Genomic DNA, 13464 nt, shown 5'->3' with positions numbered 1-13464 from the left:
ATTAAAATTTTAAATCAAAGATATTGATCTTGTTTTATATAGTATAAAGAATTTTCTATCAAAATTTCACGTGATTTGGATATTTCTACACCGTTAAACTTGCAAACGGCTCACTACGGCCATTGAAATTTGTTGATTTTGAGCCCATTCGATCACTAGGCAAATGATATCGAAAAATAATAAAATTTATTTTCTAGGTACTCCAAATACTCTAGATCAAGTTTAACGGAGCCGATCGACGATTCGAAAGTCGCAACATCGAAAACGAGCTGGAAGCACGGAAGGCTCCGTGCTTCCTATAGCATAGTAGCCTCACTCTATATATATATATATATATATAGAACTTAGTCGGTGAAGATTGAGGGTGGCTATGGATGCCACGTGCACTCCCCCATGCATGCTTATCCACTTATCTGCTTAAGGGTGGCACTCTAATTAAATTTGCTTTCTCTCTTTAGTGTGAAGTAGAGAACCATACAAGGTGGAGCTCGGGGGAGTAGCCTCGGAGCTCATATTCGACGTCGACGTCGCGCCGCAGAGCCGTTCGAGGATACGGTTGCAGTCGTAGCATCACGAGGAGTCCGGGCGAGGGCGTGGTTTCGCCGTTCTCGACGTCGCGCCGGGGTGGATTTAGCATTCAAAGTGGGTTTATCATCGGAATCCTACTCCTATAGTATTGTTGGTCGACATGTATCGTTAATATTACAAGTTGTTATTGTTTAGCTCAAATTCATGAGTAGGTGTTTTTTAGACATATAAACTGAATTGAGAGCATGTTGTCAGTTGTTATTAATCATGCATATGGGACTTGGATAAAACATAGGAGAAAACCAGCGTTCGGGACCTGGCATATGTTGAACTACCTGATTTAGCCTTAGGGGTCGTTGTATTTTTATACTGTTGCAGTATCCTCACAGTGAGTATCCCAGGTAGTTCAGATTTCAGTTACGCTCGTGCTAGGATGCCGAGCCGATTTTTACAGTAGTGTTTACAGTGTTCTGGATTAGTGGGTGCCGTAGTGGTTGACGGCGGACCCGGATTTGATCGTTTCGATATCAGATGGTGCCAAGGGCACGTGACTAGGGGTTGGTAGTACTGTTAGACCTGTTTTCTTGACTTTAGCCTGTGAGAGTCTGATTGAGCTCGACAGAGATACGCTTGCATACTCAGTTGGGTCGCGCCCACGAGTGCCCCTCCGGAGTCTGGCTTTGTGCTTTCGCGTTGATGTCGCTGATTAGTTGCTATCCATGGACTGTTTAGCGTGGAGGTAGCGCGGCTTAAACAGGCGGGACGGGTGCGTACACAGTCCCTAATGAGATTGGGTCAGAATTGATAGTAGACACAGTGGGATAGTGTAGTGGCATGTAGCTGTGGATTTCTTTCCGGATTTACTTTTTAGCCTTGTTTCCTACTGTAGTCTTAGTAGGTGAGTCGATGATTTTGAGGGCGGTACTCACTGAGAACTACTTGTTTTTACAGTAGTTCTCACGCCCAGTTGTTACCCTGTGTTTTGCAGAGCCTGCTATTCCGGCTGCTGCGTCTTCAGAGGCGGATCGAGGCAAGGGCGTCGCGAGCTAGAGCCCTACCCGACGAAACGTCATGCTAGAGGATCACCAGCTGCAGGTAATAGTGTTTTTATTTTGAGCTTGTGTACATACTGATACTAGAACTCGCTGGAGCGAGTGTTTTTGTACTTGTTAGTTTGTATGTATATGATATTTGTTCGTTCTATCTGCTTAGTTCTTTTCAGCTCTACCCTACTGTTTGTAGTATTGTATATTTTACAGAGACAGCAATCGCTTCGTATACAGAAAAAATTTCTTTGTATATGGCGGATTTGTCGGCGTGCCCGGAAAACGTGTAATCCGGGGCCTAACAGATTAAGTTGGTATCAAAGCTTAGCTTTAGGTCATTGGGACCTAAGAAATCTAAGTTTGGCAAACCTTAGGAAAGCAAGACGGGAGAGGCGTGATTTATTGCGAAAGTCAATGATTAATTATTGTAACTCACCCTGAGGGGAGTGAGTGATTGGAGGAGTGCCTGTTCTGGCCTGCAAAATTATGTTGGCTGCAGACGACATAATTTTTAGGAGAAACAGGGGCAGCCTTCCGGACTTTCGTTGATTGGATCGAGAGTATTTGTGTTATCTGACCCTGTTCTATTTTTGCAGCTATGTATCGTCGTCGAGATCGACCGTCGACACGAGACCGGGCACAGTTGACACAGGATCGTGTGGGACCCTCCGAGATGCCTGAGCAGGCAGAGTCGAGTGCCCGGCAGGAGCAGAGTACACGACCAGAGGCGAGCGCATCCCCCGACTTGAGTGCTCAGTTGGCCGCTCTGACAGAGGTGACGAGGCGGCAGGAGAAGTTGTTGGAGAGGTTGTGTGAGAGGGTCACCCCGCCACAGAGTACCATACCATAGCAGATTGTTCCACCTCCGACTGCTCCAGCGGCAGCACCAGCTACAGTAGTACCACCACCAGTGTTCGTTCGTTCAGTGCCAGTTGCGCCGGTTGGTGAGGCATCGCAGATGGCCGAGGCTGAGCAGGAGCAGATGGCTGAGAGACTCGCTCGCTTTCATCGTTTCGATCCGCCGACTTTTGATAGCCGATGCATAGAGGCTTGGGTTGTTGAGGACTGGGTCAGCTCGATGGAGAAGTTATTTGAGAATCTTTTCATTCCTGAGCGGGAGCAGGTACATCTGGGAGTGCATTGCTTGACAGGGGATGCCCTTGCTTGGTGGCGGAGAGTGAGGAGAGATTACCAATTGGTGACTTTGTAGATGACATGCGACCAGTTCTGTGGAATGCTGTATGGGATGTATTTTCCCAACAGTATGAAACAGAAGCTCGAGGAGGATTTAAAGAAGATCCAGTAGGGGGACCGGACAGTACAGGAGTATATTCGAGAGTTCACGCCACTCCTGAACTGTGTGCCGTTTGTGGCTAGAGATGAGGCACACAGGGTGTACCTTTTCGAGCAGGGTTTGAGGCCCGAGATTTTTCGGTTGGTTCAGGCGCAGAGGTTGAGGACCGTGGACGCATCGATGGAGCAGGCACTTTGGGTTGAGAGATGTGATGTATCTATTCGGGAGAGGACTCAGGCTGCAGGACAGAGTCAGGACAGGAAGCGCTCAGCTCCAGATAAGGGTGGACAGTCGAGCAGCCGGTGTCCGCCGAGACCTCCACGGTCGCGTTCTCAGGGTCGTGGGTTCTCGAGGCGTCATCGTTCTGGGGGATCGCGACAGCAGAGGCAGTGACAGGGATTACCACCATGTGTGATTTGTGGAGGACCGCACTGGGCCCGGCAGTGTAAGCAGCGTGAGGGCCGATGTTTTGGATGTGGACAGCCGAGGCATATGAGGTCTGCTTGCCCCCGAGCAGCATCACCAGCACCATCGATCGCTTCAGCAGCATCCGGATCTCAGCAGATTTCTGGAGCACCTCAGAGTTACCGCCAGGAGGACAGGGCATCTGCGCCGCGACAGGGTGAGCGGCGACAGCAGGCTCCGAATGGCAGAGTATATGCAGCCTGGGTGGAGGACTCTTCAGCAGCCGACCGAGTGGTGGCAGGTATTGTTTTGATCTCTGGCATTAGAGCTCGTACTCTTTTCGATACCGGTGCATCTCATTCCTTTGTTAGCCGAGCATTTGCATTGTTGCATGGTCTAGAGTTCGGAGCTTTGTTATAGGCACGAGAGGTGCAGATTTCCGACCATATGTTACGGGTTACAGAGTGTTGTTGGTCGTGTCCAGTGCAGTTGGATTCGTGGATCTTGCCCGCAGACCTGTTGGTTTTAGGGCAGCTGCAGGACTTCGACGCTGTGCTCGGTATGGATTGGCTGGCACGGTACTACGCTACGATCGACTGTGGAGCGAGGACAGTGACGTTTTGCGAGCCAGGCCAGGAGGAGTTTACTTTTAGGAGCTGCAGTAGTACGCTATTCGCTACTTGGATATCTTTGGCGAGGGCTCGACAGCTGATGAGCAAAGGATGCGTCGTGTTTCTGGCGACGGTAGTAGAGGTACCTACGGCGACACCGGGACTCGAGGATATTCCTGTAGTTCGCGAGTTTCCGGATGTGTTTCCCCTTGAGTTGACGATGATGTCGCCGGAGAGGGAAATTGAGTTCGTGATTGATGTGGTTCTCGGAACTACACCAATCTCGAAGGTACCTTATAGGATAGAACCGGCAAAGCTGAGAGAGCTAAAGGCGCAGCTTCAGGATTTGATGGACAAGGGATATTTGAGACCCAGTGTATCGCCTTGGGGAGCGCCGGTGTTATTTGTAAAAAAGAAGGATGGTTCGCTCAGGTTATGTGTGGACTACCGGGGGCTGAATAAAGTGATAATCAAGAACAAGTATCCCTTGCCGCGCATTGATGATTTGCTTGATCGGCTGCAGAGATCTTGTGTCTTCTCGAAGATTGATCTCCAGTCAGGTTACCACCAGCTGAGGGTGAGGGCCGAGGATGTTCCCAAGACGGCTTTTCGGACTCGGTACGGGCATTATGAGTTTACCATGATGCCTTTTGGATTGTCAAATGCCCCTACCACATTCATGGATTTGATGAACAGAGTGTTCAAGCCGTTCTTGGATAGATTTGTGGTAGTCTTCATCGATGACATTCTGATCTACTCCCGTAATGATGCTGAGCATGAGGAGCACTTGAGGATTGTGCTACAGTTTCTGCGAGAGAAGAAGCTGTATGCCAAGTTAAAGAAGTGCGAGTTTTGGTTGTGGGAGGTCGCTTTCTTGGGCCACATGATTTCTGTAGAGGGAGTAGTAGTAGACCCGAAGAAGATTGATGCTATTCGGGATTGGCCCAAACCGACGACGGTGACAGAGGTAAGGAGTTTTCTTGGACTAGCCGGATATTACCGTCAGTTTGTGGAGGGCTTTGCAAAGCTTTCCACACCCCTTACCAGGTTGACACGGAAGGGGATTCGGTTTGTTTGGTGTGAGGACTGCGAGAGGAGCTTCGACGAGCTGAGACAAAGATTGATGTCAGCTCCTATCCTTGCTCTCCCTGTGATGGAGGAAGGATTCGTGATCTACAGTGATGCATCGCACAGTGGACTGGGTTGTGTGCTGATGCAGCATGGTAGGGTAATTGCTTATACTTCACTGCAGTTAAAGGATTATGAGAAGAATTACCCTACGCATGATTTGGAGCTTGCCGGGGTAGTCTTTGCTTTGAAGCTGTGGCGGCATTATTTGTACGGCGAGTACTGCGAGGTTTTCACCGATCATAAAAGTCTCAAGTATCTGTTCACTCAAAAGGAATTGAATCTGAGGCAACGCCGGTGGTTGGAGTTACTGAAAGACTATGATATTAGTATTCAATATCATCCCGGCTGGGCGAATGTAGTGGCAGATGCATTGAGCAGGAGGGCAGCGCAGAGCTTGAGTTTGTTGATCACTCAGCAGAGACTGCTACTTGAGGAGCTATAGCGGCTGAGGCTTGAGGTGGTGTCCCCTGGGTCTACAGCAAGACTGATGTCTCTGGTCTTGCAGCCCACTCTGTTGGATAGGATCCGGGAGAAATACAGTGGAGATCCGCATTTGTTGAGGATTCGAGAGCAGTTAGATAGGGGACAAGCGGAGGATTTTGCTTTAGACAGTTTGGGAGTACTGTGGTATAGGGACCGACTGTGTGTGCCTGTGGATTTAGAGATCCGAGCGGATATTTTGAGAAAGGCTCATTGTTCTCCTTATACGGTTCACCCTGGTGGAACCAAGATGTATAAGGACTTAAAGGCACAGTTCTGATGGAACGGGATGAAGAGGGACATTGGCAGATTTGTGGCTCAGTGTCTGACTTGTCAACAAGTAAAGGCCGAGCATCAGGTACCTGCTGGCAAGCTTCAGAGTCTGTCAGTGCCCGAGTGGAAATGGGAGCAGATCACGATGGATTTTGTTGTGGGGTTCCCTAGAGCACAGGGTGGCTATGATGCTATTTGGGTGATCGTTGACAGACTGACTAAGTCTGCTCACTTTCTACCAGTTCAGACCACCTGGTCCAGAGAGAGACTCGCGCAGTTGTATCTGGATGAGATTGCCAGGCTACATGGTGTACCAGTATCGATCGTATCAGACCGGGACCCGAGATTTGTGTCACATTTTTGGAGGAGTTTACAGACAGCTTTGGGGACTCAGTTATATTTCAGCACAGCGTTTCACCCGCAGACGGATGGTCAGTCGGAGCAGACCATTCAGACTATAGAGGACATGCTCGGGGCATGTGTCCTGGATTTTGGAGAAGGGTGGTATCGACACTTGAGACTAGCAGAGTTTGCGTACAACAACAGCTATCAAACGAGCATTCAGATGGCTCCGTTTGAGGCGTTGTATGGACGTAGGTGTCGATCCCCGTTGTTTTGGAGTGATGTGGGTGAGAGGAGGACACTTGGGCCTGAGATTTTGCTAGAGGCTGAGAAAAATGTGAGAGTTGTTCGACGACACCTTTTGATAGCCCAGAGCCGCCAAAGGAGCTACGCCGATAATAGGAGACGAGACTTGGAGTTCCAGGTTGGAGATCATATATTTCTTAAAGGCTCGCCGTCCAGAGGGATTCGCCGATTTGGAGTGCGTGGAAAGCTCAGTCCACGTTTCGTTGGCCCTTTTGAGGTATTGGAGCTAGTTGGACTAGTTGCTTACAGGATTGTTCTACCACCCCGACTTGCTGATATCCATGATGTGTTCCACGTCTCGGCTCTGAGAAGATATATTTTCGATCCTTCTCACGTGATTGACTTCACTCCACTAGAGATTGGCGAGGATCTGAGATACGAGGAGCGACCGGTGCGGATTCTTGCTCGTGAGACGAAAGAATTGCACAACTGGGTCATCCCGTATGTGGAAGTGCAGTGGAGCAATCACGAGGAGCGGGAGGCGACTTGGGAGCCTGAGACGGTGATGAGGGAGTCCTACCCCAACCTGTTCGATGCCCCGTGTTGAGGTATGTGTTAAGTTTCGAGGACGAAACTTTTTGTACTGGGGGAGGATGTAGTATCCTTTTTGATATATATATATTATAGAACTTAGTCGGTGAAGATTGAGGGTGGCTATGGATGCCACGTGCACTCTCCCCCATGCATGGTTATCCACTTATCTGCTTAAGGGTGGCACTCTAATTAAGTTTGCTTTCTCTTTTTAGTGTGAAGTAGAGAACCATACGAGGTGGAGCTTGGGGGAGTAGCCGCGGAGCCCGGATTCGACGTCGACGTTGGGCCGCGAAGCCGTTCGAGGATACGGTTGCAGTCGTAGCATCGCGAGGAGCCCGGGCGAGGGCGTGGTTTCGCCGTTCTGAACGTCGCGCCGGGGTGGATTTAGTATTCAAGGTGGGTTTATCATCAGAATCCTACTCCTATAGTATTGTTGGTCGACATGTATCGTTAATATTACAAGTTGTTATTGTTTGTTTAGCTCAAATTCATAAGTAGGTATGTTTAGACATATAAACTGAATTGGGAGCATGTTATTAGTTGTTATTAATCATGCATGTGGGACTTGGATAAAACATAGGAGAAAACCAGCGTTCAGGACCTGGTATATGTTGAACTACCTGATTTAGCCATAGGGGCCGTTGTATTTTTATACTGTTGCAGTATCCTCATAGTGAGTATCCCAGATAGTTCAGATTTCAGTTACGCTCGTTGTAGGATGCCGAGCCGATTTTTACAGTAGTGTTTACAGTGTTCTGGATTAGTGGGTGCCGTAGTGGTTGACGGCGGACCCGGATTTGATCGTTCCGATATCAGATGGTGCCGAGGGCACGTGACTAGGGGTTGGAAGTACTGTTAGACCTGTTTTCTTGACTTTAGCCTGTGAGAGCCTAATTGAGCTCGACAGAGATACGCTTGCATACTCGGTTGGGTCGCGCCCACGAGTGCCGCTCCGGAGTCTGGCTTTGTGCTTTCGCGTTACTGTCGCTGATTAGTTGTTATCCACGGACTGTTTAGCGTGGAAGTAGCGCGGCTTAGACAGGCGGGATGGGTGCGTACACAGTCCCTAATGAGATTGGGTCAGAATTGATAGCAGACACAGTGGGATAGTGTAGTGGCATGTAGCTGTGGATTTCTTTCCGGATTTACCTTTTAGCCTTATTTTCTACTGTAGTTTTAGTGGGTGAGCCGATGATTTTGAGGGCGGTACCCACTGAGGACTACTTATTTTTACAGTAGTTCTCACGCCCAGTTGTTACCCTGTGTTTTGCAGAGCCTGCTGTTCCGGCTGCTGCGTCTTCAAAGGCGGATCGAAGTAAGGGCGTCGCGAGCTAGAGCCCCACCCGACGAAGCGCCGTGCTAGAGGTCACCAGCTGCAGGTAGTAGTGTTTTTATTTTGAGCTTATATACATACTGATACTAGAACTCGCTGGAGCGAGTGTTTTTGTACTTGTTAGTTTGTATGTATATGAGATTCTACCTGCTTGGTTCTTTTCAGCTCTACCCTGCTGTTTGTAGTATTGTATATTTTATAGAGACAGCTATCGCTTCGTATACAGAAAAAAAATTTTTATATACGGCGGATTTGTCGGCGTACCCGGAAAACGTGTAATCCGGAGCGTGACATTAGTTTTGAATTATTCTTGTTATATTAGTTAAAATTTTATTAAATTTAATAACTCCATTGACTGTCAATTATTCTAATTCATTTTTTCTTAAAATTATTAAATTTGATAAAAAAATGTATAAATTCAATAAAATCTCCTTTTTAACAAAACTACTTTGTTTTAAAAATTAAAAGTAAGGGCATGTTTCAAAAGAATTTGAAAGTTGAGGGTGCTTTTTCTTAGTTGCTTATAGCTGAAGGGGTTATTGGAAACTTTCACGAGGCGAAGAAGGGCGAGAGTCGTCCAGTAATGCTAGACTAGATCTCATAAATCGCAAAAGTTCCAAATTGCCCTCACAAATATAGCATGAAGTGAATTTCTTAATGACCAAAAGGCCCTCAATAGAGGTACAGATTAACTGATACCGAGGAATAAATAGCGGTCGTTGGCTTTGCCTTACTAAATTATAGCCGTTCACTGCACTAAATTAATGGACTGGATTAAAGTGGTGTATAGGAGAACTGCTCAAAAATTTTGACTTAACAAAGATAAACACTTTAAGAACGTGTTTGGTTCGAAGTCGGAGTCGGAATCGAAAACGAAATCAAATAAGCTAGAATTGGAATTGGAATCGGAATCGGAATGACTCATTACCTAATTTTGTTTGGTTTATCACTTGAATCGGATTCGAAATAAATCATTCCCATTGTTAGTGTTTGGTTCAGGTGGATATAAAAAACGTAATCAAATTAATATACTAACATTATCTTTATAATATATTAATTTGAATTTAAATTAAATATTAAATATTAAAAATTTACATCAAAATTTTGAAATAATGTCAAAATTTTAAATCTATTTTTTAAAAAAAATTAAACTTTGAAGTTGAGTGGATAATTTAAAATATAAAACTAAATTTTAATTTATTCAAATTCAAACTTAAAATTACAATTTAAATTTTAATTTGAATTCATAAATTTAATTTAAGTTTGAAATAAAATTTGAATAAAACTTTATATAAATTAAAATTTAATTTAAATTCAAATTCATAAGTTAGATTCGAAATACTTGATTAAATTTCAATTTTTAATTTAGGTTTAAATTAAAATTTAAAATTATATATTTAATTTTTAAATTTTAACTCATATTTTAATTAAAAAAATTGAAAAAATAAATTTAATCCGAATAAATAAATCCGTCCGGATTCAAGAAAAAAGAGAAGATTGGAAGATTCCCATTCCACCTGGGAATCGGAATCGGAATGGGTCTCCCGCATACTAAACACCCACAAACGGATTCACTCATTCCGATTTCGATTCCAGGGTAAAAAATAAGTGAACCAAACGTGCCCTAATAGTAAAAAAAAAAAAAGTTGAGGGGTCTCAATAAAAAATTATTAAATATTAATTTCTAAATAATCTGGGTTGAGGGGGTCTCCATGCATTTTTACCTACAATTTTTGCTCGTGAACCAAACAACGGAATTTCTGACGCAGCGGGATGGATCAAAAACGCGGACCAAAATTGCGGTAAAAATGGAGCAAAAATTGCTCCAAATCCTCCAAAAATCCAAAAATTTAATGCAATTGAACCAAACACACCTCCAAATCCTCGTCCATGGCCTCTACGCTGCCCAAATCCTCGCCACCACCACCTCCCGAAACCCTAACGTCGTCGCCCACAACACCATGATCAGATGCTTCGTCTCCAAATCCCTACCCGTAGAATCTCTCTGCGCCTACAACAGCATGCGGAGGGTCTACAATGTTTCTCCCAATCACTTCACCTTCACCATCCTCATCAAATCTTGCGAATCCTCGGACTTCATGGATTTGTGCGGAGGGATTCATGCGCAGGTGATCAAATGGGGATTTGGGTTTGACGTGTTTGTTCAAAATGCTATTTTGAATGCCTATTCACAGTGCAGCGGGAGCGCGGGATTCGCCCGCCAAGTGTTTGATGAAATGCTCGAGAGAGATGTCGTCTCGTGGAATTCTATTGTTGGAGCGTATATGTCACATTGGGAGGTTGAAAATGCGATGTGTCTGTTTGAGTTAATGCCCGAGAGAAATGCTGTGTCGTGGAACACGGTTATTACAGGACTCGCAAAGGCCGGGGACATGGCGTTGGCGCGGTCGGTCTTTGAGCGGATGGAAGGGAGGAACATTGTTACTTGGAACGCCATGATCACCGGATACTTGACGTTCGGCGACATTATAGCCGCTCGATCGACCTTCGACTGTATGCCGCAAAGAGATGTCGTTTCATGGACGGCCATGATCTCAGCTTATGCCAAGACGGGCGACATCGAATCTGCGAGAGAGCTGTTTGATGAAATGCCCGATAAGAATGTGGTCTCGTGGAATGCAATGATATCCGGGTACAACCAGAATTCTCAATTTAATGAAGCTTTGCGTACATTTCAAAATATGTTGCTCGATGGTAAATTCATCCCCAACGAGGCAACTCTCACTAGTGTAGTCTCAGCTTGCGCCCACTTAGGCGGCGTAGAAAATGCGAATTGGATTCATTCCTACATCAAAAAGAACAAAGTCCAATTGACCACTGTGCTAGGAAATGCTCTTATAGATATGTTTGCGAAGTGTGGGGACATAAAAAGTGCGGCATCGGTTTTCCAAGAAATACCAAGAAAGTGTATCATTACATGGACGGCGATGATCTCAGGTTTTGCCTTCAATGGGCAGTGTAAAGAAGCTCTTGCCCTCTATAATCAGATGTGCAGCGAAGGGGTTGAACCGGACGACGTTATCTTTTTTGCCGTGCTCACCGCATGCACTCATGGAGGTCTTGTAGTAGAGGGTCGGTATACATTTAACCAAATGATCGAGAAACATGGTATCAAACCGAGAATGGAGCATTACGGGTGCATGGTAGATCTCTTAGGTCGCGCCGGTAGGTTAGAAGAGGCATTCCAGTTTATTCAAACTATGCCTTTCGAGCCTAGTGCTGTTATATGGGCAACATTGCTAAGCTCAAGTGCGACATACGGGCGTAGGGAATTAGCGGACTTTGTGAGTGAAAAGGTAGTTGAGGTAGAGCCATTTAACTCGAGTTATCGAGTTTTGGTTTCAAATTCATGCGCACTTGGGGGAGGGTGGGAAGGAGTTGTGAATGTGCGGAGGAGGATGCGTCGGGAGGGAGTTGAGAAAGTGCCCGGCTGTAGTTTAATTCAGGTGGGCAGAGAGGTCCATGAGTTTTTGGTTAAGGATACGAGGCATGAGAGGAGGAAAGAGATATACGATGCCCTAGACGGGCTAACGTCACTTATGAGACAAGTAGGTCATGTGCCTTTGACAGTTATATGAACTTAAGATTAGAGTTATTTAAAGAAGCACTAGCAAATTTTTTCAGTTCATTTTCGGAAGGTTTTAAAGGACGAGCGCGGAAACAATTTCACTAAATAAGAAGAGAAAATGGATAGAGCAGCAAGCTGTTCACCAGCCAAGGCGCCAGAGCAACCATGATGCAAACAAAAGCATTTGAAAGAGCTCTCTTTTTAAGATCATCCCAACAGCTTCGGCTTTGGGAAGGTTGCTTCAAAGAGTGCTTGAGCATTTAGCAAGCTGAGCTGGGATAGCCAAGAGGGTTCTTTCACTATGAAATCACTGGAATATGAGTTGAGAATGGGGGTGTTTGGCCTGGCTTTTAAAAAGTGCTCGTGGATTGAAAAGTAATTGTCGGCTCAATAAAGCATTTGACAACTTTATTTTTAAAATCTAATTCTACTTTTTAGAATTAGAAAATTGATTTTGAAGATCCAGAATCAAAAGACTGATTCTGAGAAGCAGAAAAAAACTGCTTCTTGAAATCTGATTCTGATTTCTATACCAGACTGAACTAAGAAGGGAAATATATGCCTGATGCCCTAACTTTGACCGTATTCATTTTATTTATAAAGTTACGCTGAAATTGGAGCCAAATGGTCCATTCAAATACATTAAAGTTCAGGTAATTTTTATTTTCTGATGAAAGTTCTAGTGGCTATATATAATTAGACCACGGTTAGGAGGCAAAAAAAAAAAAAGAAAGTGGGAGCTTTTGTTATTGTGCTGGAGGACCCTGAAATGACCTTCCTCGAGGGATTCTAATGAAAAAAATATGATGAGGGAACAGCTCTAGTAGGGACGCAAGGATTTGGGTTGGTGGAGCTCCCTCCCGATCAGCTCCGAATGGGACAACAAGTAGGAACCAAGAAAATAATAAAATAATAATAATTTGTTATAAATTCGTTCTATCTGCCAAATAAATAAAATTAGAGATAAATTTTTTTTTTTTGTTTGATTTGGTCCAATCTGTCAAAAATTTATTAAAAATTTCTTCCCGCCTCACTCTGTCCCAAATGGAGCAATAATTGAGGCCAAAAATAAAATTAAAATTAATCCGCTTTGAATCCGCCTTGATCCAACAAAAAAAATGGAGCTAGATATGGGAGAGACACTTCCAGCTTTCGGATTCGTCATGTTTGTATCCTTTAAGCTCCAGTTGAGCTTGTATCCCTAAACTCCAGTTGAGCTCAAATACATTGGAAGCATTTGGCTTTTTAATTTTCTTTCTACACTTTACAAACTGTGCACCCCGCCTCGAGATTTGTTCCTAGTGTGATGGCCAAGATGACAAACAAAAAAGGTACAACGGGCTACAATGGAGAATTAGTATATCTGACACCTAATTTAAACTAGCGCCAGGATAGTTCGTATTTCAATCAATTAAGATATATCATTATTAAACTTGTAAGATTAAAAAATTATAATTAAATAAAAATATAGTCAAATAGTATTATGTACATTACAAAAAATAACTCTTTTGTTAATATTTTCTTAATTTTTAAATAGGTACATTATTCTAACAACTTTATTTAAAAATTAATTAAATTTAATAATTTTGAAA

At 44.5% G+C, this 13464-nt stretch overlaps 1 protein-coding gene across 1 annotated transcript; it reads left to right on the top strand.

The window, feature by feature from the left end:
- Positions 10184 to 11899, top strand: LOC109707826 (pentatricopeptide repeat-containing protein At2g29760, chloroplastic-like). Its single transcript, XM_020229357.1, has one exon. The coding sequence runs from the start codon at positions 10245 to 10247 to the stop codon at positions 11880 to 11882; it is 1638 nt and encodes a 545-aa protein (XP_020084946.1). The 5' UTR covers positions 10184 to 10244; the 3' UTR covers positions 11883 to 11899.

Source organism: Ananas comosus, linkage group 1, assembly GCF_001540865.1.
Source record: "Ananas comosus cultivar F153 linkage group 1, ASM154086v1, whole genome shotgun sequence".
Classification (NCBI taxonomy): Eukaryota; Viridiplantae; Streptophyta; class Magnoliopsida; order Poales; family Bromeliaceae; genus Ananas; species Ananas comosus.
The sequence above is the reverse complement of the archived record's forward strand: the minus strand, read 5'-3'. Positions and strand labels throughout refer to the sequence as shown.